Raw genomic sequence first — 27,961 nt, 5'->3', positions numbered from 1 at the left:
CCCGGAACCACTCCAAGTTTTTAACCAGTCACAACCATTCATTCGCTTTAGCTCGTCGCGTATACTGACAGGTAGCTACGCATGATTATTTGTCTTATTTTAACAGTATTTACACCAACATTTTCATATTGATTTGTAGAATGATAATATCTTTAACAGCTGTCTGCTTCGGGGAGTAATTTGTAGCCTAACGTATGTGTCAGCACTTTTAACGAGTTTATGTCAAGTGTCCTCTCCACCGGCACCAGGCAGCTGTGGCACTCAGTGCTAGCTAGCTGTAGCTGCTAACGGTGAGCTTTCCTCAGCAGGTTCATAATCCAGCCAGCGTTATTGTGGCAGCTAACTGTTATATTAGGCAGTTTGAAGACGTCACTTTATTGACTCGAGACGGTCACTTTGCCTCTGCACGCGACTGACAGTTGCCAGGTCAACAACATTGCTAACAGCTGGAGTTAGCCGGTGTGAGAGTAACTTAGCCGTGAAGCTAACCCCCCGCAGGGCGTTGGTTTGAGATTATTAGCCACCGGTAACAATCAAAACGTCTGCTAGCTTTGATAATCACTACCTGTCACTTTTGTATGTTCTGGTAGGTAGAGCCGTTATCTCTCAGACAGCTGAACTCCCCCCTCCTCCCCTCCCAGCATGGCTGCAGACTCGATGGAGATTGACGACTCTCTTTACAGGCAAGTCTAGTCACCTTTTCCCCTCACCAAAGCACTTTAACTACAGATAAGTTACAAGACAGCGCATTACATTACAGGACTGCTTTGGATTAGCAATGTGATGATCAGAGACTTCATAAAAAATTATATAATTTGGACATTTACCATGGTCATCCCTTGGCTAAAAACTTGAAATCTTTATTTTATTTTATTTCTATTTTTTGAAGGATTTGTCATTTATTTTCCAGAACAAGTTACTCTGTGATATTCAGGAGATCGAGAGAAAAATGTTTCTTATTTATATAGAAAAATGGTCTGTTGATACATGGCTAAAAACATTACCTACATTACTTCCCAAATCTGCACTTTTAATGGCACAATCATTAAAGAATCCCACATTATAAACATTTAGGCATCTGGATAAGGGGTCGACTGATATTGGTTTTTCAGGGCCAGTGTCGATCATTAGTAGTTAATGAGACTGATAACCGATATTTGGAAGCAGTATGCATTTACAATAAAATTGAAAATCGGTCAGTCAGTATTTAATATTTGGAATATAACAAACTCCAACACAAAACTTTGTTTAAATGCCTTTAGCAAATGTTTAATAAAAACTGAAAGGTGCAACATCATAAACAGCAAGTTCCTAGCATCTTTTTTATTTTATTAAAGTCAAGTGAAATTTAAATAAAACATGAATAAATGAAAGTAGCTCCCTGAGGTTTTACAAAGTAAAAGTTCCTCCCATGCTGACACTTAATTGCACTTTTTGATTAAATAATTTTATCAGTGATCATTTAAACAAAATGCCTGATGCAGATTATCGATATTAGTGACAAACTAACAAAAAAATTTTGAATGAAGCTTTTTTTTTTTTATTCAGAAAAAGAATCCTGTTTCCCCTTTTCTTGTAGAAGGAAAATAATAAAGCAGTCTTTCTTTCAGTGGTAGACTATGGCAATTTGATTTCTCAGTGTGCATCAACTTCCACTCTTGCACAACTAAATACCATTCAGCCCTTACATTTTTTAAATGGAGACAGCTCTGGCACTTTCAGAAAGTGGATTGGCTTTCTCTTTCCATTAGAAGAGACCAGCATTTGTTTTTGTTTATCTATATACGGCTGCTTGAAAAGTTTCCCTCCTATGTGACATCACGTATTTGCTGGAGAGCTGGAGCACATAACACTCCCTCACAGGACTCGTTAATGCTGCAGGTTCCTAGAACTAACACTGATTTGGGAAGAAGTGCTTTTAGATTCTTTGCACCCTACACATGGAACAAATTACAGTTTACCTTGAAGCTTGATACTCTGGTTCCAATGAATCAGTTCAGAAATCTAGTCAAAAACCTGACTGATTATTGTATTATATTGCTTTATTTTAATTTATATTTGTTTTTTTAAATCATTTTATTTTTTTTTAAATTTGCAATGATTGATATTGCACATTTTAAATTGTATGTTTTTTCCAACTTATTGTCTCATAAAGAACAGCTACAATGTAGAACCTTATCTGAAGTATAATTTCAACAAAAAACAAAGATCTCTATGTGCACAGTTAAACTCAGCTGCAGAAACCTCACCATTAGCCCGAGAGAGTGGTAGGTTTAATCCTACCTCAGAGGAGGACAGAGGGTTTGTTGTTTAACATAGGAGAATTTCAGTGCATTTATATGGACATGGAAAAACACATTTATGATCAGGTTTTTGGAGTATTCCATTTATGTCTTTGAGCATGCAAACACCATATTGCATTTATGAGACACCTAAATATGCCAGCTGGAGCACTATGAAAGTAACTAGGATGTATATGTGACATATGAATAACCTGATTTCTCTGTGCTCATGTAAACACCATATTCTGAATATCTTAAATATGATCAAAACAAAGATAAGCCTCACAAACAGGTTATTCATCCATGTAACTGCAGACATTGAGAATAAGGTTCAATTTTTGTTTTACTGTCCTACATGCAAAGATATAAGGGATGTACTTTTTAGTAAACTGATCTCCATTTATGTTGATATCTTTTGGTTACCAAGAAAAAGTTCTGTTTTAGAAAAGGAATCTTTTAGTGGCAGAATTTATTTATCAGGCCTGGGATAGGAGGCAGAGCATTTTGTTTGGTGACTGAGCAGTAAGATAACATGTATTTTTGGATTGATAACTGCAACGATACTGTAATGGTGTCTTGTGAAGCCATGAGGTTGGGTTGTGTGTTTGCGCTGTGCTTTATACTACAGCTACACAGGCTGCTCAGTTTCCTTGTTGATACCTCTAGCACTTTCTTTCACACTTCCTTCTACTTCCTGTTTCTCTGTTCAGCCGCCAGCGATATGTGCTGGGAGACAGTGCTATGCACCAGATGGCCCAGTCCTCAGTCTTTCTCAGTGGAATGGGAGGACTGGGAATTGAGATAGGTAGGCTAAAATATCACAATATTCCACAGCAAAACTATATTAAAGGGATAGTTCAGATCTTTTTCAAGTGGGGTTAAATTGAGTATTTATTCATAGACAGTATATTGCATACAGTAGATGTTAGTTGGCAGAAGCAGGCTCGAGTTCGACATGGAAGCGAAGCAATGTGCTGCTGTCAGCAACAAAACTATTTTAGCCACCTAAAAAAGTCCTACCAAAAAAAATAATATCAGTTTAAGTGTGTGCTGTATTGAAGGTGTTTTCACTGCCTTAGCGTGATGTCAGACAGTGATTTCCAAAGGGGAAATCAAGCTGTTATATTGCTCTCTTCAAGGCCAATCTCCATAGAAAAAAACATTCATTTAACATCGCTGAACACAGAAGCTGTTGGTCTATGGCTGCCTTGATCAGGTACTTTGGTTGTGCTATTGTGTCACTTTGGTGTTTAGAAGGGTTAGTTCAGATTCACCAAAGTCACACAGTAACACTAACTAACTAACTGATCAAAGCAGCAGTAGACCAGCAACTCCTGTGTTCACTGAGCTTTTATTTATTTATTTATGGTTATTTTATTTATTACTGTTTTTCTCAATAGAGTTTGGTGTGATGAGAGCATAGATAGAGAACTGGATCTGTTATTGACTAACACGTTGAAATGGGCTGTCTGACAGATATGTGAATTGGGGAAAAAAGGCTAGGGATAGACCCCAATATTTGACTATTTTAATATTTGTTAATTGGTTAGATATTCAGTTTTCAGTTTATACCGGATTTTTGTTTTTTTTTTGCAGAAGACAAATGTAATTTCAGTGTTTTTGCCAAAAAATAAATAAATAAATACATCTTAAATCGTAGATTTTTTGGAGTTAGCGTGCTCGGCTTCTGTGAATAAGTACCCTATACAACCCCACTTCAAAAAATCCAAACTATCCCTTTAAATGCAATATTATTCACATGATCTTCATCGCCAACTGTGATATGACACTAAGCAGTTTGACTTCTGGTTTCACAGCAAAGAACATTGTCCTGGCTGGTGTGAAGGTATGTGCTCTTACGGCATATCATGCTCGTTCAGTACAGTGACAATATTTCAATGTGAGGTGTCTTCAGAATCGGTCTTTTTGTTGCCTTATCGTGTGTGTGTGTGTGTGTGTGTGTGTGTGTGTGTGTGTGTGTATATACATACACATACAGGCAGTCACCCTTCATGACACAAAGCAGTGTGAAACCTGGGATCTAGGCTCCAACTTCTTTATCCGCAAAGAGGACGTGTTGAGTCAGAGGACAAGGTAATACACAAAACAATGCTGGACTGTTCCTCTTAACCTCTGGCTTAACTTACTGTCTGAAATATCATATATGCACTCTTTTTCTGTAATCCACATACATATGCAAACTCAGTGGTGTAAACAGGGTATACCCAGCTCTCTTTTTGGCTGTTTACCGTATATATACACACCTATCGGCCAAAAAGTGATTGGAATATACACAAGAGTATACCTACTTCCTCCTCGGTAACCTACCCATCTCCCATCTACCTTGTAGTACACCCACTTCATCGACCACCACTACACCACCATGCAAACTCTTTTACAGAGCACCCCAAAGATGATGTTTTTCTTCAGTACAACATAGAAGTTAATGTCGGCCTGGTTTCCTCATCAAAAGGCCATGGGATTTTTCCATTGGATTTTGGATTGCTGCAGGAAAAAAAGCTCTGTGGCAAACAAACCTTTATGATTTTAATATGTTTTATTTAGCCAGATAAACTTCACAAATGAACACTGCTTTTGTGTTTTTTTTTTAGCTTAAATACAATCAGAAAAAAGTGAAAATCAAAAAGCTAATGTTTGGCTATAAACAAACTACGCCACAGTCACATGACTTAACATCTCCCCCACAGCAAAGCTGTAAAGCTGTGTTTGGTGTAAGGATGTTCTATAGTTTCATTTAGCCACTTGTTGGCAACTGTCTTTTTGACAGACAGCTTCCAGATTTATCATTGAGCTTGTGTTAACCCTTTTAAACCTGCATCAACATCAGTTTACTTGTGCTGCCCCCAGACACCTTTCACTTGCATATAAGAAAAAATGTCCAGAAAACTATTTTTATAATTATCATTATTAACTATTAATGTTATTATTATTGTTGTTATTATTATTATTGTGGTGGTTGTTGTTATTATTTTATTTATTTATTTATTTATTTATTACCTTTTTTATGTTTTATCTTCTTTTTTGCTTAATTTCAAATAATTAATTTTGTGGCTTGTAACTTCTTCCCTCATCATGTCAGTTTGTTGAGGTTTCAAAGAGTTAACCACAGACCTTATTTGAGCCATCTAACTAAAAACCCATTGACATGGAAGGAACTGGAAGTCCTAAAGTGCTTACTCATGTCCATGTTTTAGGACTCATTCCTACAGAACTCTATCTCAATATTTTGTCTTAAACACGTTTTTATCCACCCTGTTATACTTTTCCTCCTCAGGGTCGAGGCAGTGTGCCCTCGGGTCGCAGAGTTGAACCCCTATGTCCATGTGGACATGTCTCACTGTGCTCTGGACAACAACACTGATCTCAGCTTTCTTGGAAAGTATCAGGTAACAAATATCTTTTCAGAAACTGCAGTTTATAGTTGAATCTTTCGTGCAGAAGAGAGGGCGTAGTTCACTTGGATTCAACCGCAGTCAAAATTGTTTCTAACAGACACTAGACATGGTGGAAAAAAACTTTTGAAATGTCAATAAAAACTTCTCAAACCACTCCTTCAGCGTGATCCCCTTTGCAGCGACCAATCCAAATGCTCAGTTATTCCAAACTGTCATTTTAACCAAAACATGAGCAAACTGAAAGATTGTTACCACCAAAATATCTCGAAGGAGAGATAAAACTTTCAGGGATGATGTATCTCGTAGTTGACTCGCTCATGACCTGTCCGCTTTACCTGTTTTCTTGTTCATCAATGGAAGTGTAAAAGAATTGACTTATTGTTATTGGTTTTTAGATTGCAGATAGCCTTTGTTATATGCAATGTAATGCATTGTTGCTCTTTCCTCCAGTGTGTGATTCTGACTGAAGCCAGATTGAGCCTACAGAAGAGAGTGAATGAGTTCTGCCACTCACAGCGACCCCCCATCAGAGTGAGTCTACAGTCACTGTAGTGGTTAAGCATTACAGAGCATTGGCTAAACCATGTCTCACACATGGGTAACACGCAAACAGTCAAATATTAACCAAACCTTGTGCCTGTGTATTTAGTAAACTGTTCTACATTCTTGTATGTCCTTTCCAGTTCATTGGCTGTGATGCATATGGAATCTGTGTGCGGGTGTTTTGTGATTTTGGAGATGAGTTTGAGGTGTCAGATCCCACAGGAGAGGAGCCCAAGGAGATTTTCATCCAAAGCATCACTCAGGTAGACTGAACACTTCAGACTTTCTTAAGAGTCCTCCATCTATTTATCTTATCACTATCAGACATGTTTTAATTGTTAAATGGGATAATTCAATAAATACAGTTTCATTTTTCATCTCTGGAAGTGGAACAATGGAAATATGGGCATGTAGGACTTAAATTGAGGCATGATGTGGCTCATTGAAACAGCAGAAAGTGAGTCTGCCATTGACCAACAAAAGCCTGTTCTAAAGTCAATAGCTCAGTATTTTCTTGCTAAAGGGTACTTTATTGAGTTGGTAAGATGTACCTACTAGGTTTACGGCAATATACTAGTTTTAACGTATACTGTAACATGAATGTTATGTTATCATACTGTGTGTATCTGCTTGTCTATGATATAAAAAAAAATGCACCTGGGCGGAGCATCTCATCTTTATTGGCTTTTTTTCAAAAGGGAGAGTTTTTTACACATACTTCCATTCAAAGAATGGTTTAAATTTTTTTTTTTAAAGATTATTTTTTTTGGCATTTTAGCCTTTATTGGATAGGACAGCTTAATAGTGTGAAAGGGGGAGAGAGAGGGGATGACATGCAGCAAAGAGCTTCGAGCAGGAGTCGAACCTCAGGCTGCTGCGGCAAGGACACTGCCTACATTCATGGCGGTGTCTGCATTATCCACTCTGCCACCGACGCCGCAGTTTAAAGTTTTAATTATAGTACTACAATGCTTGTTCAACCACTACAACCCCTCAGTTTGAATTCCTTGAAGGGTTATTCTGACTGATAATGATATGAATTCTGTAATACCAACCTTGAAACAGCGCTATTCTCTATGACGATTACCATACCATGAAAATCTCATACCCCTGCAACCTAGCATCTGCTTTAGAGATGACATTCTGATTGGTTAAATTACACCCCCGAAACACACCTTTGATTAACCGTTTGAATCCCAGAGTGATATCACTTTCCTTGTGCTGCTTTCAGACACTTTTCAACTATTTTAAGCTTAAAAATGCGGAGATAATTGGTTTGATATCTTTCAAAAACATTGGAAAAGAGAAAATGAGCAACTTGATGAAAAATGCAAGTGAATCTAGAAAATTCTTTTTAAAAAGCTAGAGAAAAATGTCTAGGGAAAAAAAGGAAAAAGCTTGGGAAGACCCATTATGATTATGATTTTTAAGCACTTTTGCCAGGCCATTTGTTTTTTGGTTTGTTTATTTGCTTTTTAAAAATTTTTTTAAAAGTATTTCCCGTAGTCGTTAACAGGTTTTTGCACCTTTTGGGGGCTTTTTATTACGTAGCGTTCCTCCCATGTATTTTGAAAGAAATGTAGCCAAATCTGTTCAGGTTTTAAAGGGATAATGAAAGGACCGTGGGTTCTCTTGCGTGGGTTCTCTCCGGGGTCTCCGGCTTCCTCCCACGTTCCAAAAACATTCAGCTCAGGTTGATTGGTGACTCTAAATTGCCCTTAGGTGTGACTGTGAGCGTGTACGGTTGTCTGTCTATATGTGTCGGCCCTGCGATAGTCTGGCGACCTGTCCAAGGTGTCCCCTGCCTTCTGCCCTATGACAGCTGGCATTGATTCCAGCCCCCCTGCGACTCTTGCGAGGACAAGTGGTTATGGACAATGAACGAATGAATGAATGAAAAGACTAAATACAACCCCTTTGTTCCTTGCACTTTACTTAACGCCCAGATTATGTGCCGTTTAGATAGCAAGTCCTAAATACACTCATGCCATGCACTTTAGACCATGGGTTATAGATTGTTTAAATAGGGCCTTCTGTTACAAAAAACAGCATTTCATCTTGTTTTATATTTGGACCTTCAGGACAATCCTGGCGTGGTAACCTGCATGGACAACCAACCCCATGGTCTGCAGACAGGCCAGAGTGTTGTCTTCAGAGAGGTCAACGGCATGGTGGAAGTCAATGGCACCACACGGCAGGTTTCAGGTATTACTTTTAGATGGTCAAAAATAAGTTCAGTTTATTTGATGGTTTTACTGTAAATTTATTGTAATCGTGTAACATCCCTGTTTGTCACATTTTGAGCTCTTGAAAGCAGATCTGTTGATGTGTATTTGTATAAATTTGTGTGTCTGTATGTGTGTGTGTCTTGTTTGAATGTATGTGTGGTATTAGTCCTTTCCCCTTACAGTTTTGCTATAGGAGACACATCCCAACTACAACCATATGCACACGGAGGTTTCTTTGTTTTGGTGAAAACCCCCAGGACCTACAGATTTGTAAGTTTACTAACTGTCATGTCAGATAGAAATATCAGTAGATAAAAAAGGTACATGCATTTCTTAATAAACATATTTTGTGTGTTTACCTGAATTTTTCCATGTATGTGTTTCAGGAGACAATAGAGAGGCAGCTGTGTGATCCTCAGGTCCTGACTCCAGACTTCAGTAAACCAGAGGTGAGAGTTTAAAAACTATGTATATTTAAAATTATGTTAACAAATTATTATTACAAAAATATTATAATGCTTAATAATTTTTAAGCACTTTTCCAGACCATCTCATTGTTTGTTTTCTTAGTTTTTTTTGTTTTGTTTAGGTTTTGTAGATTTAGAAAATTATTTTTTTCATTTCCTTTTTAAAACTTTTTTTTTAAAAATAATTTTTAGGTCATTTTCTTGTACTCTGTGTCCATTTCTTACTAATTTTTGAGTCATTTTTTCTTTGATGCTCATTTTCCTTTTCCCATGTTTTTGAAAAAGAAGTCAAGCCACTTTGCTCAGGTTTTAAAGGGTTAATGCTGTTGCTGTTTTTGCAGACTGCATCACAAATCAAGACAAACCAGTCCACTCTGGGCTGGATCCCAATTCTACAGCAAAGTTAGCTCATTTTACTGAGGTACATCAGCAAAAAGCCCGAGTTGCACAGTGTAGCCCACAGCAGAGCAGACATTACTAACCAATCAACTTTTAGGAATAATAAAGCCATCATATCTTCAGGATGCCTACATGGCTAAAAATACAGCTTTCACATGATGTTTACAAGTGAAGGAGCACACGAGTGTACAGACCAGTAGAATTGCTCAGCTTATTCTCGGTTAACAGGTCAGGTTAGTTTCACTGAAATCAGATATCTCAAAAATACAGTACTGTGATAAAGCTTGAGGCCACCATAGATTTTAAAAAGAAAGTATTTCCCAGTCTCCTTATTAAGATACAAACAAAGAATACAGAGAACATGTACGATGCATTAAAACACTAAAAGATCAGAACAAAATGACTTCATCAGGGTGTCAGTATTTAGTGTGAAACACTGAATCATACGACTATATCAAAAGGTAGCTCAGACAATCAATATTGAGCTTTGGACATGTCTTGAATGCAGCCTGGTGTAAATACACCAGAAGATTATTATTGCAAATCTTATATTGTCCGCTCAAGAGAGTTCACAACATGCTAAACACACCAAATACTTTCAGCTTTAGCGTGTTGAAGTAGTTTTATTCAGAAATATTTGAGTTTGACAAATAAATATGTATCATCATTATAACCGTGCTAAAATAACAAAGTTTAAGGTGGCCCAATATTTTAGCACAGTGCTGTAGTCTTACCAAGTCAACCTTGCAATGTGACAATGCTGTTAACAAATGCCTTGTAATTTTGAGGATAAGCATCTAGTTTCCTCACAATCCTTTTTGAAATCTACCCATCAGGCCCCGCTACAGATCCATGCAGCCATGTTGGCTCTGGACATCTTCCAGGAGCAGCACAGTAGACTTCCCAACATTGGGTAAAAAAATATATTTTTCTGCTTTTTACTGTCTCGATTTTGTCTCCTGCACATCTTTCTGTACTCCAGCAGTATCTGAGGATGCCATTTGTCCTGGCTGTGCTTTTCAGTGTGTGAGGATGTTGAAATGTGACACACTCAGTTGTGAGTAGTTTTATTTTTCTGCCATCAGGTGTTTGCAGGATGCTGAGGTTTTAGTGAAGCTGGCTGAGGAAGTGAATGCAACTCTCAGGAACAAAGTGAGTGCTTTTTTTGGGGGGATTCCTCATGCTTTGACTTTTTGAATCTGCACAGCTGAACATACAGTATATTCAGGATTCCTACAGTCATGGAAAACTGGGAAAAATCCTGGGATTTCTTCTTCTTGTTTTCCATGCCCTGGAATGAACAAAAAAAGCTTTCAAAGTTCTGGAAAAATTGTAGCCTTCTGTGGTGTGTAACGAAATTGTTTCAGTATTCTAGGGGTGGGAAGAGACCCCATGATACTATATTATCATGATAATTAGTTCACAATACAATAATATTGCAATTTTAACCTTGTTGCAATATGTTGAGTATTGCCATAACATGTATTATATATTTTGCAATATATTGCAATTTATTACTTTTTTCAACTGCATATTATGTCCCCAAAGCAGAACTTTTTCTGTTTTATCTAATAGGATTAAGTTTTAAAGATCAAGTTTTTCACTTCAATCATTTTTATTGCATAAATTGTATCTAGTGGACTAAAAAACAACACATTTTATTATTGTAGAAGGCTATCAAAAGTTTAATTTGTATACTAATAATTTAAAATAAAAAAATTCTATATGTGGCATTTGTTTATCAAAATGATATTGCTGTGCAAAAATATTTCAATATTATGCTGTAACAACTTTTCCCTCCACCACTAATATAACCTTCTACATTATGTAACACAGCATCTACTTTTCTCTGTGGCTGTAGATGTAACATAGCTCTAATAAGCGTCATTGTGTGATGTTTTGTTTAAAATTTCCCCGTGGTCCAGATGAAATGGTATGAGTCTTATAAGTCTGAAAATTAGCAGGCAAGTGGGGAAAAACATTTATTTGTTTTTTTTATTATGAGTCCTTGACTTTCCCTCCAGGCTCCTGTGAATACTGAGTTGGTGCGCTGTCTGTCAAAAACAGCGAGGGGAACTCTTCCTCCGTTAGCAGCAGCTGTAGGAGGTCTGGCCAGCCAGGAAGTTCTGAAGGCCATCACAGGGAAGTTTGCACCGCTGCAGCAATGGGTAGGTTACTCCATCTAAATTGTAGACCTCCTTTTCAGAAAGAAAATGCTGTTAGTTAATAATTTAAATGCTAAATCTGCCCCTCTTCAACCCTTTAAAACCTGGATCCACATCACTTTTCTTGTGGTGCGTTCAGATGCTTTTCACAAGTATTTAAACCTTAAAACTCTTTGTTTTAGACATGAGTAATAAGGTATTGAGCAACTTGGCAAGAAATGCTCCACAAAATGCAAGAAAGTAGTAGATATAGAAAATTTAAAAAATATCCAGAGAACTATATTTATCATTATAATGAATGTGTATTTAAAGTGATTTTTTACAGAATTACTGTAATTTTTCAGCACTTTTTTTCAGGTAATTTCCTTGTTTTGTTGTTGTTATTGTTATTGTTGTTTTCTTTACATTACAGTTTTTTTTTCTTACTAATTTCTGGGTTATTTCTTCAGTTGCCCATTTCCTTCTTCCAATGTATTTTAAAGAAATCAAGCCATTTTGCAGAGGTTTCAAAGTGTTAGAAGGTTGCGCTTATTTTTTTTCACCGTTTTTCCATCTTTAAAATCACTTTTAAATTAATTTCTTCCTCTGTTTCTCCTGTATTTAGTTTTTTCTTGATGCCATCGAGGTCGTCAGGCCACTTCAATCTGTTTCTGTCGAGGAGTTTTTCCCAAAGGGCGATCGGTATGATGGACTACGAGCTTGTATCGGCGAATCAATGTGTCTAGAGCTGCACAAGCTTAGAGTCTTTATGGTAAGACTCCAACAACACATACATAAGGCCTCATTTATATTGATTTATTTAAAGGTTTATGTCCAAGTTGAACCCTTCAATGTCTCCTTCCAGGTTGGCTGTGGCGCCATCGGCTGCGAAATGCTGAAAAACTTCGCCCTGCTTGGAGTGGGATTGGCCAAGAGCTCAGGAGAGGTGGGTGTTGTTTCTGCTTTTACTGTCTTTATTAGACTGTATTTTTTATATATTGCAATATATTTCATAGCCTGACTATACAGGTGAAACATTGTACTTTGTCAATACTCAGGTATGCATCACAGACCCAGACCTTATAGAAAAGTCCAACCTCAATCGGCAGTTTCTCTTTAGACCACATCATATACAGGTGAGCAGATGTTCCTCATAACATTTTTCTCTACTTTTCTCACACTTAATTCAGTATTTACTACACTTAATAGTTACAATGTGTGAAATTGTGTCTCTCCTTCTGTGCAGCTGCGTTATGTAGGAAAATAGATAAATATCGCATAAGACCGACAGTTACTAATACTAAAGCATTTGGATTACAATCAGAGTTAAAAAGAATCTTGATTGCAATAAACCACATAAACATTTTTCCCATTCTCCCCGTGTCTCAGAAACCGAAGAGTACCACAGCAGCAGAAGCCACTCATGAAATCAACCCAGACCTGCAGGTGGATGCTCACCTCAACAAGGTGTGTCCGGCTACTGAGAGCATCTACAACGACTCCTTCTACTCCCGCCTGAACCTAGTGGTCACTGCGCTGGACAACGTGGAGGCTCGCAGATATGTAGACAGGTATGTGCAAATATGAAAGTGACACAATCAATACTCTCGAAAGCATTTGGCTGATTTTAGTTACTTTACCCTTAATCCTTTGAAATCTTGATTGACATCACTCTATTGTGCTGCGTTTAGATACCCTTCACAAATATTGAACTCTTTGAACCCGAAGCAAATTGGGCAAAGACGTAAAGAAAAGGCAATGAACAACTTGGCAAAAATGTCCTGCAAATTGCAAGAAATTTGTCAATTCCGAAAATTATTTTTAAAAAAGCTACTATATTTAAATTATTTTATTAGAATCATTATAATTTCTATGCAGTTTTATCTTTTTTTCAAATTTCCTTTTTTTTTTGTTTTGTGCTAATTCTGGTATATTTCTTGCACTTATTTAATTTAATTAATTAATTAATTAATTTATTTTTACAAATTTCTTGTTAATTTCTGAAGTTGCTCATTGCCTTCTTCCCATGTATGTGAAAGAAATCAAGCCAGGTTTCAAAAGGGTTAAAATTGGTCCTCATCATAAACTCAGTAACAGCAAGCTTATGAGATGAATTGAGAAGTTAGGGAAGTATTTCATAAAACATTTCCCAATTTGGCCAGTAACTAATATTGTAAATCTACATGTATTTCATTTTCAGCCGCTGTGTATCCAATCAGAGACCTCTCCTGGACTCTGGCACCATGGGAACTAAAGGACACACAGAAATCATTGTGCCAAATTTGACAGAGTCCTACAATAGCCATGTGAGTATGTGTGTTGCCATGTTTATGCTTTTATGCCTCCACACTGTCGACAGCCGTGGCCAGAGGCATTATGTCTGCATAAACATCCTTACGTCCTTTTCTATACCACAATATTTCTAGGAACATCTTAAGGGATCTTCTTCAGATTTGGCACAAACGTCCACTTGGTCACTGTGACCTCACACAACATGTCTTTGGCCAGAACTCAGGAAATCATTCCCTAATTTTGACAGAATTTCACACAAGTTTCACACACTGTGACATTATAATGTTCTTTGAAAACACTTTTCTGGCCATTATTCAACGTCATAACTCAGATTTTGAATTGACACTAATCTCGAGTGCCCACTTTGAAACTGCCGGGTTTGAGATGTGTGCGAAGCGTTCACGTTTCACCAAAAATGTCTTCAAATTCTTCACTACATATATTATGTGAATCTGGACAGACATGGATGTAAACTGCAGCCTGGCTGGTAGGCTCAGACATACAATCACAAGCAGGCTATTCCCTGCATTATCTCAGCACCTTACCAGACCTGCTTCATAGACACAGACTTTTTTCATTACAGTGCTTCTAACTAAATATTGTTTCCTTTGCTCACCAGAGGGACCCCCCAGAGGAGGAGATCCCATTCTGCACTCTCAAGTCTTTCCCTTCTGTCATAGAGCACACCATTCAGTGGGCCAGAGACAAGGTCAGTCCGCTCAAAACTAGGGACATCCTGATCAAGTATTTTTGGCCCTGATCCCAATCAGAGTCATCTGATATTGAGTATTTTCTGATACCGAGTCCAAGTCACCAAAAATGAATAACAATTCAATCCTACTGAAAGTGGTGTAGCAGCTTAAGTTGAACATGATAAAAAAATCTTTTTCTACTTGGAGTGGCAGTGGAATAAATCGTGCTCTGTTTAATACACCTGTGTGACAGCGGGCATAAACAAAGGGTTGGGCAGGCCGCATGCTCAAAATAACAGTTCCTGATCAGTTAAAAAATGTGCTGTTCGGGCCCAATACCGATCCTTCTGATCCAATCGGGACATCACCACTCCTAACCCAACAAGTGATCATTGTTATCATTTTTGACTGCGTGTGTGTGTCAGTGTTCAGCCCTAATTCTAAACTTTTTTTTTTTCCTTGGGTTTGTCTAGTTTGAGAATTCGTTTGTCCACAAGCCTTCCATGTACAACTCGTTCTGGCAGACCCACTCGTCAGCTGAAGTGGTGTTACAGGTAAGACTTTGTTTTGTTGTTCTTAGTTATTATAAGTAATCTGTGTCAACCTCTGCCAGCAGAGTGATAGTTAATAAAAAAACAAACAAAAACACTTTAAGATTTTTTTATGTGTGTTTGTGTGTGCAGAGGATGCAGACGGGGGAAAGTCTGGAGGGGGCATTCCAGGTCATTAAGCTGCTTAGCAAACGGCCTAGCACATGGGAACATTGCATCACTATTGCCCGTCTGAAATTTGAAAAGTATTTCAAGAGAAAGGTAACAAGTTCCTTCCTGAAAATACACATTTATTCAATAGATTGTGTGGATATATGTGTGTTGGGTCAAGCACGTTGCTGATGTTGTTTTTATGCAGGCCCTACAACTGTTGCACTCTTTCCCCCTGGACACAAGGTTAAAAGATGGAAGTAAGTTTTTCTCAAACACATCTATTGCCAAATTATCTCAGTAATTTAATGTGCATAACCACAGAGTGAGTTGTACTTAGAAACAAAGAATATAGTGATTTTTTTTCTTCCCTTCCTCAGGTTTGTTTTGGCAGTCCCCAAAAAGACCTCCAGCACCTTTTGATTTTGACTTGAAAGACTCTTTGTGAGTGTAATGCTCACTTACACTGCAGATTAACCTTTTTTTTATTGTATGTTTGATATCTAAGCGTGACAAACCCTCCTCTTTTCCCATCAGGCACTTCACTTTCATTGTCAGCACTGCACGGCTCTTTGCAGGGATTTATAACATCCCTTACTCAGAAAAGGTAGGTCACATACACTCACGCATACACTAACAATCACACACACTCAAAGAAGTATTTCACCAATAAAAAGAAGGCCCTCACATAAAACGAGGCTGTCTGCAGAAAGACGAAATACTTTTGAAATTGGTGCTTCATGACCAGAGAAAACAAAGAAAAAAGAGGGTTTTGTTTAAGAGGTAGAAATCCTATGAGCAACAGAATACCACACCCCTGACATAATGCGGAATTGTCTGTTTGAAACACTGGTGGCCGGCTGGATCTTGTTTTACAGTAAAACAGTAAGCTAAAACATGTTTGTGAAAACATCTGAGGTGATAAATATGCAACGCTGCAAAAGAGGTTTTACAGTTTTATATCAGTTTTTCCAACCTTTGTTTTCACTGGTATGGGGGGCAGTGTGGAGCCCACTTCTTGTTCACAAACTCTCACCAATATGGCAAAACAGGGCATTAAAATACATTTCTGAACACATTTTAGGCGAGAAATAGGCAGTGCAGGTACATGATCTTGATTTATATTGGATCAGAACTGCCTAGCTTTAACGTTTGATAGAATTTCCGTCCGAGTTTGAGAGAGAGGTGTTGGTGAGTCTCTTTGAGTATGGTTTGGCGGCGGCAGTGTTGGCGGTGTTTTTTTAGCAATACGAAAATGCGGAAATACAGCCTATAGTTTGAGCAACAGCCCCTAGAGCAGGCATGTCAAACTGGTCCACAGGGGGGCCGGTGTGGCTGCAGGTTTTTGTGCCAACCAACCAAGAGCACACAGTTTGACCAATCAACTGTCTGAAGATGGAGATCAGTTGATTAAATGAGTCAAGTCTGGTGTGCTGCTACTTGGTTGGAAACAAAACCTGCAGCCACACCGGCCCCCCTGTGGACCGGTTTGACATGCCTGCCCTAGAGCCAGCGAAACATCAAAATGACGTAAATTACATAATTTAGTGTTTTGCCAGAAAGGAAAACATTGCCAGGCACTGGTTAGATGGGAGAGAGTTTACCACAGTTCATCTACACATACTACCCACATTGTTTTGATCCAAGCTGACTGAAAATCATGAAAGTGTCCCTTTAATCCCTGACTGACTAATTGACTTTCCCTTCTTTCAGGATCTCTCTGAAGAAACAGTGATCAGGGTTCTCTCAGATGTCAAGATTCCCGAGTACAGACCCTCAGAGAAAGTAAGGGCATCCATAGATGCAGTCTTTGATGTCTATCAAAGTGTAAAAAAATACCAATCTTGTTGATTGTTGTGGATCTGTCCCCTACAGTGTATAGAGACTGATGAGACAGCAAAGAAGCCTGATCACATGAAGATGCCTCTAAGCAGTGAAGAGGAGAGGGAGGCCATCACTCAGCTGGAGCAGGCCATCGCCTCTGACAGTGTCACAGCAGGTTTCACAGCTAGAAAAATACAACAAAATCAGAACAAGCTCTCAACAGGCAGATATAGAAATGGACACTCGATAATATAACTGCTAAATCTGAAGCTTGGAGTGGTGTTCAGTTATATCCATTACAGCGGTTAATGGTCAGAGAACAGTAAAACAACTTGTACTAATGAGTGATGATGTCTGTGCTCTCACATGCAGAGCGGTTACAGATGAGTCCACTGCAGTTTGAAAAGGACGATGACAGCAACGGCCACATGGACTTTGTCACATCAGCGTCTGCTCTCAGAGCCAGGATGTACTCCATTGAGCCCGCTGACAGACTCAAGACCAAACGAATTGCTGGCAAGATCATCCCTGCAATTGCCACGGCAACAGCTGCTGTGGCTGGACTGGTTAGAATTCTCTAATTTTTTATTATTATTTTTTATTGGTGGATTAACTGGGTTCCATTGTTTTGAAACACCTACAGAAATTGGGCAATGTCAATTTCAACTGCCATTTAAGACAGCAGATTTTGGTATTCAGCTTCTCTGTTCTGTTCATGATTATCAGTACTTTTTGTTTATTTGACAATGCATCCAACTCCAGGATGGGGGTGGTCCATGTAGTTATTTCGGCTGTCTTCTCTGTGAGGGGGACCTGGTTTCCCTGTTGTATTGTCAGAGTAGGTGGCAGACAAAGGCAACGACTAGAGTTGGGTTGATTTTTCGGTTTTGCTGGTCAGGTGTACGAGCTTAAACCGGTTTAATTTATGCAAATCGGCTGAACCAGCATTTTTCATCATGCAACATTCTGGCAAATGAATGTAAGCCAAATATCATGTTTGTAAACTTACTAATCAGGCAACTAGCGTCACACAGGTTGTGTACACTTTATTGCAGAGCTCAGGCCAAGGGTGTCAGTGACATAAAAGAGATCAAATTTCTGCAGGAGAGGGAGAGAGAGAGAGAGGGAGGGAGGGAGAGAGAGAGAGAGAGAGAGAGAGAGAGAGAGAGAGAGAGAGAGAGAGAAAGAGCACGCACGCACGCACACACAAAAACAAAAATAAAAATAAAAATATGACTGCTGCGCATGCGTGCGCGGTCATTTGTGTACTTTTTAGGCTGATGAGAAAACACCTGGCAGTTAGTCTATTAGACTAAGACTAAAACTGCACCAATATGGCTACATCTTTGAATTGATGCCAGCAAAATAGGTGTTCTTACTGGATGCAAGCTCTGTTGTGAGCTGAACTTTTCATCAGATGCTGCATTTCTAATCATATCTGATGCTGGCTTTGAAAGTCAAGGACCCGCTTATTCATGAAGTTGAAATGAGGAATTATATATACAAAACCTCCTCTTTTCACCACAAAAACCTAAACACAGTGTCAGCTGGCTGGAGGGAGATCACTGCAGAGCTGAAAGTTTTTGCTAAGCTAAATGCTAATTGACTATATTCCATGTAATTCCCAGTAAATATCACAATATAAGTTGTGTGTTTTCTGATTTAAAAAGTAATGGTAAAAATGTAGGAAGATAGCAAGTAGGTTACTCACCCATCTTCTCCGGTCTGATCTTTAGCACACAGCTGATAGCCGTGTAGCAGTTTAAATAGGGGATGTATTAGTTAAAAATTAAAATTATTAATTAATTAATAAATCAATACCAAAATATGTAACTATAACTCATAATGCAAAATTATGACTCAGAAACATGAATTGGTATAAAGATGAAGTGGAGTAATGGGACTCAACTTCGGCTATCAGGAGCAATAAGTTTACATTGAAAATTAGAGTTTAAAAACCTCAGAGCACCACCCATTAAAAAGCCCAAAGAGCCAAAGGCGCCAAAAATAAGCCAAAAAAGACCCCAGAAAACCCAAGACCTTTAACTTCACTGGGGTTATAACTCCTGTGACAAAGGGGTGTGGTGCTTGACTGTCAAAGCGGGAAAAATACACTCCTCCCTTTTATCACTTCTACTGTTTTAACTGTATAGCTCTAATTTCTTCCTAAAGTGTTGATAAAGTTCACTACAGGCCTTCAAATCTTCAGTATTTGAAACCATGAGGCTCTCCTCTGCTGATTGATATCAAACACTTATGAGAAAACCAAATAATTATTTGGCAGATCATTAACAGTAAAACAGTATTAACCACGTTTAACAAGCATAACGAATATGTGTGAAAATAAGTAAGTGTAATACTACGGTATCGAAACACTGTTATAATTAAAGGTTGTTAAAGATCCTATTTGAGTAAAGGTATACAAGTACTAGCATCAAAATATAACAAAGTATGAAAGTACTTATTATGATCAAAGGTCTATCAGAGAAAACCTATAATTAGAAAATCACAATTGGCATTATTACCAAATAATATAACATCTGCAAACAACAGTGTAAAGGAAGGATAATTAGGATATGGATAAATTAGATGCATATCAAAATGCAAGTCTGTACTAAGAGTCTTTTCATTCAGTGTGTAGCACGCTGCTGGCAGGGGGTTACGAAAGGTCACACCCCTCCACACACACACACACGCACAGCTTGTGTTTGTGAGTTTGTCCTCAAAATTGGCATGTAAGCAAAGTTGCAGGTATGAGATCTCCACACAACATTTCAAAGTACATTTACTTTGAATACAAAAATCAATTAATGTGGTCCTCCCTTACAGTCTGGAGATGTGTGGATGTGTGTTACGTGCTGGTTGTGCAACAAAGACATAAATTGTCCGTGTCTATGAAGTAGGGATCTCCTGATATCTCCTTGAGTCTTTGCAGGAGCTCAGTTGACAGCTCCCTGCCCAAATGAGTCGTAAATTAACTCAAACTGTTGGTTGGGCAATAAAATCTGTCGTAATTTAGTTCTGCTTATAAGAGCCATAAGTTCAACAAGGCAGTTAGGTCCATTAGCTGACCCCGAGGTTTATCTAAGGAATCTCCAAAAGAAGTTTCAGTTTTGGGTAGGCATCCTCTTATCAAGAGTTGTCCTCATCATCCACCACAGCTGAGTGGTTTGTTTACATGAAGTCACAAGTACATTTTTAATGGTGTCAGTGTAGACAGAGAGCTCTTATGTTACGTGATGCTCTGTACAAGTGAGACACTTGCTTTCTGTTGGGACATTAGGTCATTATGTTCCTCTCGAGATTGACTTCAGAGTCAAGTGAAACACCTGTTAAAAGTCAGTAAACTGGTGTGGTCTGGTGTTTGGCTTCATATCAAACCAGTTCAAAAAATTTTCACAGCAGCCTAACCATAGCAGGGAAGCAGATGTGCTGACCAAGCATCACAGACTCGTTATAGGGATGCAGAAATTCACCTCTCTTCGTACCAGAGACTTCATCAGATCTTGAGCACACACTGCAGGCACTGCAGTCGAATGTGAAGCGGTCAGGATGACAGTCAGCAGCTACAAGTTTTAGGCCATGGTTCTAACAATGTGTTGCTTCCTTCCTGCTGCCTTAAGGGCAGGAGGTCAAGTATCTTGGTGTCTTGTTCACGAGTGAGGGTGAAGTGGAGAGAAGGCAGTGTGGTGTGGCACCAGCAGTGATGCAGGTGTTGGTCTGGATCATTTGGGGGAACAGGGAGGAGAGCTTGGAGGGCAAAGCTTTTGATTTACCGGCTGGTTCCAGTTCTCTCTTGATCGTCATAAGCTTTGGGTAGTGATCGAAAGAATGAGACCACAGATAAAAGCAACTGAAATGAGTTACTTTCAAAGAGTAGCCAGACTCTCATATTATAAATAGGGTATTGAGCTTGGACATTGGAAAAGAGACGCTGCTCCTTCGCATCAAAGTGAGCCAGTTGAGGTGTTTCAGGCATTTGACCAGGATGCTTTCTTGACGTCTTACATTTGAGACTTTTCCATGTCCACGTGGTAGACGCTAGGGTAGATGCAGAACACGCTGGAGAGATTATGTATCTCAACTGGCTTGGGATCCCATAGGAGGAGCTGGAAACGTTACTGGGGAGGGAAACATCTGGAATACCCTGTGTAGCCTTGTATTAAGTGTCAGAGGATAGATGGATGTTTAGACTTACCGTGTTAGGACGTCAATACAAATAGATGTTGGAAAGTGTGGTTGAATTGCTGAAATTAATTCCATCGTCCAATATCAATAACATATCAGTAATTTAGCATTACCATTTTGATGTCCTCAGGTGGCCCTGGAGTTGATCAAGGTGGTTGGAGGCAATGAATTTGAATCTTTCAAAAACTGCTTCTTTAACTTGGCCATCCCTGTAGTGGTGCTGACTGAGCCAGCAGCAGTAAAACAGACACACATCAGGTAAGAACATACGTGCCAAAGCTCCATCTCACTGTCTCTTAAAAGAGATAAACACTGCCTATTACACTTATGACCACACCTTTCTGTGACTGCACCATCAAAACTGCAAAGTGAAATTTCAGCACATGATTAAGGATCTTGAGCCATATTTAATTAGACTTAATGCCGCGTTTCCGTTGAAAGCTCTTGGCATAGTACTTTTGTAACCAAAAGTGACACCTACGAACATCTGTTTAGTGTTTCCAGCGCATACTTCCATCATTTTCTTTTTTAAACATTAAAGTGGGAAAAAGATGAAATCAGTTCAAAATAAATTGGAAGTATATGTTGTAGAAGTATTCATACAGGCAATGGTGATATTAATAGTATGTTTTTTGAAGGAAAGAAAAAAGAAACCAACAAAAAACAGTCCAACTCTTCATAAATTTAATTAGAATATTTGACATGAGAGAAACAAAACGTAACAAACTGCAAAGATTATTTCCTGTACAGACAGTACTCTGAAATGTGGGTGGGGTTGCTGTCACTCGCTGCTCCATCCAGCTGAACTCACTGTACTTTCGTGTATACAGGTAATACAGAGTGAATCTGAAACTTGTTTATTGTCCACAGAAGGGGGCTGAACAGTGACTTTTTAAGAGCATGAGAGAGCAGGCTGGAGTGAGAGTCTCTCTCTGTGGGATATTTCGCAGTGTTGATGTGTTAACTGCAGCATTTGTAGCTCCACCTTTTGGTACCAGATCTGTGTGCCAGGTACTCAAAGCAGAGGGGTGATGAAAAATGGGAATGGTTCCAAAAGTACTAAAGGCACCATCCACAACTTTTCAGAATGGAAATGCAAAAAAAAAAAGTGCACAGTGAACTTAACTGAACAAAACAACTTGCTGGTGGAAACGTGCCATTACAGTGTAATGTAGTGACAGCTGTATGATGTCTCTCCCAGGGACAACATCTACTTCTCCATCTGGGACTGTTGGACTATCTTCGGCCATGAGGACTTCACTCTCTCTGATTTCATGAACGCAGTGAGGGTGAGGATCATTTACTCATATTCTACTTTGCGGGTGCTTCAGCAGTTCAGAGGCGGTTACCACATCATCTGAGGTTTGTCATTGCTTCTCTGTGGTTTATCTTCTTCCGTCTTGTTTTAGGAAAAGTATGGAATTGAACCCACTATGGTTGTCCATGGTGTGAAGATGCTGTATGTGCCTGTGATGCCTGGACACTCAAAGAGACTCAAGCTGACGTGAGTGTTTGCTGATTCTCCCATTTTTGTGTTACAGTCTGTTATTTTTCTGTTCTTACTCTAACCCCCCTAACCGTAATTTAGGGATCACTGTCACTGAAACGAACCTCTCAAGGTTGTAAAACAGTCAGTCTTCAGCGGGATGGATGCTCTTTCTCATTATCACACCACCCTGTAGATTTCTGCTTGAGTGTCTGTATTGCTGCAGGTTTCCTGGACAAAGGCTAATGAGAAAACACCCTATTTTAAACAATGTGTCCTTAACCCTTTGAAACCCCAGCAAATTGGCTTAATTTCCTTAAAAACATGGCAGTCAGCAACAAAAGAAGAATTGATCCCCAAATTAGCAAGAAATTAGCACATTCTAAACAAGTAAATTACCTGAAAATTTGTTGTTTTTTTTAAGAGTGGAAAAAAGAAAATCACTGGGAGAAAAAAAATGATTCTATTACATTTTAAATGTGTAATTATGATAATTATAAATGTAGTTTTTCCTTGACTTTATTTCTTTTTCACCAGACTTTTGTTCCCTGGCTTTTCTAAAATAAATTTCTAAATCTACTAATGCCTTGCAATGTGTGGAGCATTTCTTACTACAGGGCTCCTACAGATCCCTCTACAACTCTTAAACGGCCTTTCATTAATAAATCTAAAAACAAGGCCCTAATTGTTATTAAAATATCTGAAATCAATCTTTCAAAAGTCTTAAAAATGCTAAGACATGAGAAGAAGAATATCGAGAATAGTTTTTTTCAGACAAGAACTGTAAATCTCAAAATAATTGGTAATATCTGAAACTCAAATCATGAATCAATCAGAATGCCTCTCACGTCAACGTTTCACAGAGGAACCAACAGCACTCATATACATTACCCACATCCAGCTAGATAAATGAACAAGGGTTTTGTGTTCCACTCTAGAAAATTTTAGTATATAGTCTATTTTTCCCCAACTCTTTTATTAGGGTTTTCAAAGTTAACATACAACTGAAAATGGCATAGGAATGAAAAAATAGAATTTCTGATACTGAAGTATAGAAAACATTGTTTGAAAAAATAAAATTACCCCAAAGGGTAAGTTGTCATAATTTAATTTTCACAGATAAACTTATATTATTAAAAAAAGAGGAAAAAAGCAAGAAAAAAAGCAAGAAATTAAAATAAAAAAGACAATGAGTATGTATGTGTGTGTATATATATCTATGTGTGTGTGTATTTTATATATATATATGTATATGTATATATATATATATATATATATACACATATACATATACATATACACACACACACACACACACACATATATATATATATATGCGTGTATATATATATATAAATTTAGAATTCTGAGATTGTCCAATTTTTTTTTTTTTTAACTCAGCCAAAAACGTTGGAAAATTTGTCTTAAATTTTACTCGGTGTTGCAATAAAGTCTTAAGTCTCACTTGTCTTACGCTGTAGGAACCCTGTTACCAAGTTGCTAATTGCCTTTCTTTCCAAATATTTTAAAAGAAATCGCACCAATTTGTTCAGGATTTAAAGGTTTAAATGCTTGCAAAAGCCATCTGAAAGCAAGGTTTTTCAAAGGGTTAACCTTACCTCTGACTCTCTACAGGATGCAAAAGCTGATCAAACCATCAGTAGACCGCCGCTACGTTGACCTCACTGTGTCATTTGCTCCGGAGGCAGACGGAGAAGATGACCTCCCTGGTCCTCCCGTCAGGTACTTCTTCAGCCGCAATGGAGAGACACCTTGACACCTTCCTCGATGTCGTCCTCAAACCTCTTGTGTCCTTACTTCCCTTCTTTCATGTAAATCGTTGTACCCCAATAACCCGGGCCAGGGGCCAAGATCTTTCCTTCATGATGTTATGTGACGAGGACAAAGCTCCTGGCCCCCAACCCCCTGTACGTTAAGGAGCAAGAAAAGACCGATCCTGGTCTCAGTTTTTCTCGCCCCTGATCAAGCCAACACGAGGCTGCTTGAGTAGCACTTGACTGTACCTGTGTACATATATTTTCTCTGTTCTGTTTTCTACTCTGGTGAAACGCACAGCTCCGCCTGTGTCGATGCCTTAATTGATGAATAACCTGTTTCTGTTTGTGGCAGTAAGTCTGACTAAAAAAAAAACTATGTTTACAGAAACCTGCATACACACAACCCAATTCGTCTCATTTCTGTTTGAAGTTCGCTAGGCTCTAAAGGGGGCGATGGCAGGACTGCAGGGGTGGTGAAGTGGATTTAGCATCACATCCTCTTCTCCCTCAGAGTCCTCTTTTTGGCTTTGAAATTATTGCCAACAGCAGAATTTGCCAGACGTCGATCATCTCTCTCTATAGAAACCCGTCAAGCCAATATTTGTTGTATAATTTGGAGGTGCACAAGGTCAGTAGACAACGGCGAAATCACCAAAGATACTGATTATCATAGTGTCTGCAGATGATTGTTCTCTTTTATGATCACTTTGACTGCCTCATAAAATCATTTATATCACGAGGGATGAGGATTACCCAAAAATTCCAGAGCAACACACACTGGCTGCATCGTGATGTGCTTCAACACAGGTTGATGGCACGTCAGTTCGTTTAGGAATGTCCTGTTGATGAACATCAGCACTGCTTCTCAGTCAGTTGACTGTGCTTGGCCCCGCCCCTTCACGATGGTCCGTCAAATCCACGTTGTCTATCAGCAATCTGTCACTGCAGTGTGTTCAGATCACAGACTGTATATTAAGGGGGACTAAGAAACTACAAATTACACAATAAAAGCAATAGAAACTCACAAAATGTTAAGGAAAGTAGTATTCTCACAGCTATTTTCCTTATTAAACAGAGATATACACCTTTGAATTCAACTTTCTCTCAGTCACTTTTATGCCTTGTGAACTCATAATAAAATACACTTCATTTACAATGAAACAAAATAAAACTCACCCAAACAGTCTTGGTTACTCTTGCTAGTAATATAGTTAGTAAGTCCACTGTTCCGACAGTCACCAGCTCCGGTTTGATTGAAATAAATCCTTAATTCACCAAGTTAGAAGTAAAAAACATGCTGCTATTTCCCCACAGTCTCCCCCTGCTGTTGCTGTCTGCCAGCTGTTAACAGTCCTGTAACTTCTCCCTCCAACGCTAGGTGCTGCTGTGTCTTTCAGCTCCGCTGCCTATTCCTCCAGTAGAGATCGGAGACTGGTGGTGTGTGCTGTGCACTACATACAATGAGGTTAATAGAAAGAGGAGCACCTGTAGTAGTAGTAGTATTAAAGGCAGTATTAAAAATCATGCCTTTGGGATCTCTAAATACCCTGGTATACAGCAAGTATACCATGATACTGTCAAAGCCTAATATATTATCTATGATTCAAATGAACGGTGATTGGTTTCCCCGTTTACTGCCGCACCTTCACAGGTGGATATGCAGGGAGCTACGGGGAAGCCAAACACTTGTTCATCGGTACATGCTGCGATGACACCCAGATGGTTTGAGTCTGGATGGAGTATCTGCAAAGGTTCCCTCTTCACTCTCTGGTTCCTGTTAAGCCACGCAGGTCTTAATTCACAGTTAAAATCATTAAAAAAGAAAAGTATGTTAAGTAAATTAATACACATTCAGTAGCTAGCAAGTTAAACCTACACTTTTCAAGATATAATTTTGTTTTTACATGCCCCCTGTTCAGAATCCACAAAACAAGCCTTAAATCAAAAAACGATTGCATGATAGTCAATGGTGCGCAGGTCTGTAGTTGTGGGACCCTGGTTGGACCTGGCTGATGCAGCGCTGTGATTGGCCAGTCTGGATTTGAGTGGTGGGACTTAGCAAATGGTCAATTCACTTACAACAAATATCACAGCAGATGTGTGTTGCACTAAACTTTCTGGGTAAAAACACCCACAAATTGTAGCTGCTGGTCATACCGATCATGTTAAATACTTTGGTAATAACAGCACTAACATCAGTTAACACATTTGGATGAACAATATCATTAGCTTAAGTAATAGCATGAGTTCAGTGGCTGTTTCACACACAGATGTGAAACATCTGTAACACTCCTACTGTTTTAAAGCACCTTTTTTTAAAAAAAAATACACCAACGAAAAAACAATCTGTGCTGTTCATGAGTTATTTCATCTGTTTATGGATGTGTGTCCATGACTTGTATTTATTTACTTGTTACTCGTTTTTGTCACTTTTTGGTGTCAAACTGAGCCTGTGTTGATGAGCTCTGTGGAGTCATCGTACACTGGTTAATTGTGAATCAACAATGAACAAAAGTCAGATTAAATGTTTAAGAGTAAATCATCCTTTGGTTTAGTCGCAGTTTAAGGTTGTGAACGGGGTTTTAACCCTTTAAAACCTGAGCCAACTGGCTTCATTCCTTTTAAAAACATTGGAAGAAGGCAATGAACAAAAGAAGAAATAACCCAAAAGTTAGCAAGAAATTAATAAAAAGCACGAGAAAATTATCTGAAAATTATTTTAAAAAAAGAAAAAGAAAGTAAAAAAAACAACAACAAAGAAATGACCTGGAAAAAGTGCATAAAACGTAAAAAATATAATTATGATTATAATAAATAGTGTTTCCCTATCTTTTTTCTTTTTTACCTACATACATTTTTATCAAGCTTTCTAAAAAAAATCTAAATCTACTAAATTCTAAATTCATGCAATTTGTGAAGCATTTATTACCAAGTTGCTCATTGCCTTTTTCCCCATGTTTTTGAGAGAAATCCCTGCAGTTTCCTCGGCGGTCAAAGGTTAAAAATACTTGTGAAAGGCATGTGAGAGCAGAACAAGGAAAGTGATGTTGCTCCAGGTTTCAAAGGGTTAAAATAGTCTGCATTGGCCCTTATTGGCAATAAAGGCCAAGTCAAAGTTATTTTGAATGGAAGTATTGAGGTTATTGATGGACCTGAATATTGAGTCCGCTAACAGGTCTATCAATTAAGACTGAAGTCACACAAAATGCTTCCTCGACCACGTTTATTTTTCTGCCCATTAACCAGAGATGGTGAATTTCACTTTGCACAGAAAAATGTCATTATTAACATACTGACAACACTTCTTGTGCAGTGAATGTCATTAAGTGTAAAACAAAACAGTGTTAATGTGTGACAATGATAATGATGTATGTTCCTGTGACAGATAACTCAACCAACGGTCCAATAAAATGTGAGATTTCAGGATGTCCTCCAGACCAAAGCTGCTCCATGTCTTTGTTTCAAATGCATCACAGCAGAGCTGGAACAATCATTCAGAGGACAGAAAAATAATCGGATAA

General features: G+C 38.5%; 1 protein-coding gene across 2 annotated transcripts; it reads left to right on the top strand.

Moving 5' to 3' along the window:
• On the top strand, positions 1-27,882 carry uba6 (ubiquitin like modifier activating enzyme 6). Of its 2 annotated transcripts, none has more exons than XM_042485168.2 (32): positions 1-71; positions 591-683; positions 2,993-3,087; positions 4,100-4,128; positions 4,282-4,376; positions 5,578-5,689; positions 6,149-6,229; positions 6,382-6,504; positions 8,323-8,446; positions 8,636-8,739; positions 8,856-8,918; positions 10,172-10,248; positions 10,421-10,487; positions 11,360-11,503; positions 12,105-12,251; positions 12,345-12,425; positions 12,538-12,615; positions 12,869-13,050; positions 13,680-13,785; positions 14,391-14,480; positions 14,937-15,017; positions 15,147-15,275; positions 15,373-15,424; positions 15,545-15,608; positions 15,702-15,771; positions 16,878-16,949; positions 17,040-17,163; positions 17,361-17,554; positions 21,307-21,434; positions 22,378-22,465; positions 22,586-22,680; positions 24,298-27,882. In XM_042485168.2, the coding sequence occupies exons 2-32, from the start codon at positions 643-645 to the stop codon at positions 24,437-24,439; spliced, it is 3,078 nt and encodes a 1,025-aa protein (XP_042341102.1). In that variant the 5' UTR covers positions 1-71; positions 591-642; the 3' UTR covers positions 24,440-27,882. The 2 variants fall into 2 exon arrangements, with proteins under 2 accessions (XP_042341102.1, XP_042341101.1); XM_042485167.2 differs by lacking the exon at positions 1-71 and adding an exon at positions 91-290.
• The last annotated feature ends 79 nt before the right edge of the window (positions 27,883-27,961 follow it).

The sequence above is a fragment of the Plectropomus leopardus genome, chromosome 3 (genome assembly GCF_026936395.1).
Source record: "Plectropomus leopardus strain MGB_pleo_1.0 chromosome 3, ASM2693639v1, whole genome shotgun sequence".
NCBI classification, from domain to species: Eukaryota; Metazoa; Chordata; class Actinopteri; order Perciformes; family Serranidae; genus Plectropomus; species Plectropomus leopardus.
The sequence above is the reverse complement of the archived record's forward strand: the minus strand, read 5'-3'. Positions and strand labels throughout refer to the sequence as shown.

Bases quoted from the DNA above. Each gene is read 5' to 3' on its own strand.
- uba6 (XM_042485168.2), top strand. From the start codon at position 643: ATGGCTGCAGACTCGATGGAGATTGACGACTCTCTTTACAG. The intron at 3,088-4,099 runs GTAGGCTAAAAT...CTGGTTTCACAG, and splicing joins AGGACTGGGAATTGAGATAG to CAAAGAACATTGTCCTGGCT. The intron at 4,377-5,577 runs GTAATACACAAA...TTTCCTCCTCAG, and splicing joins GTGTTGAGTCAGAGGACAAG to GGTCGAGGCAGTGTGCCCTC.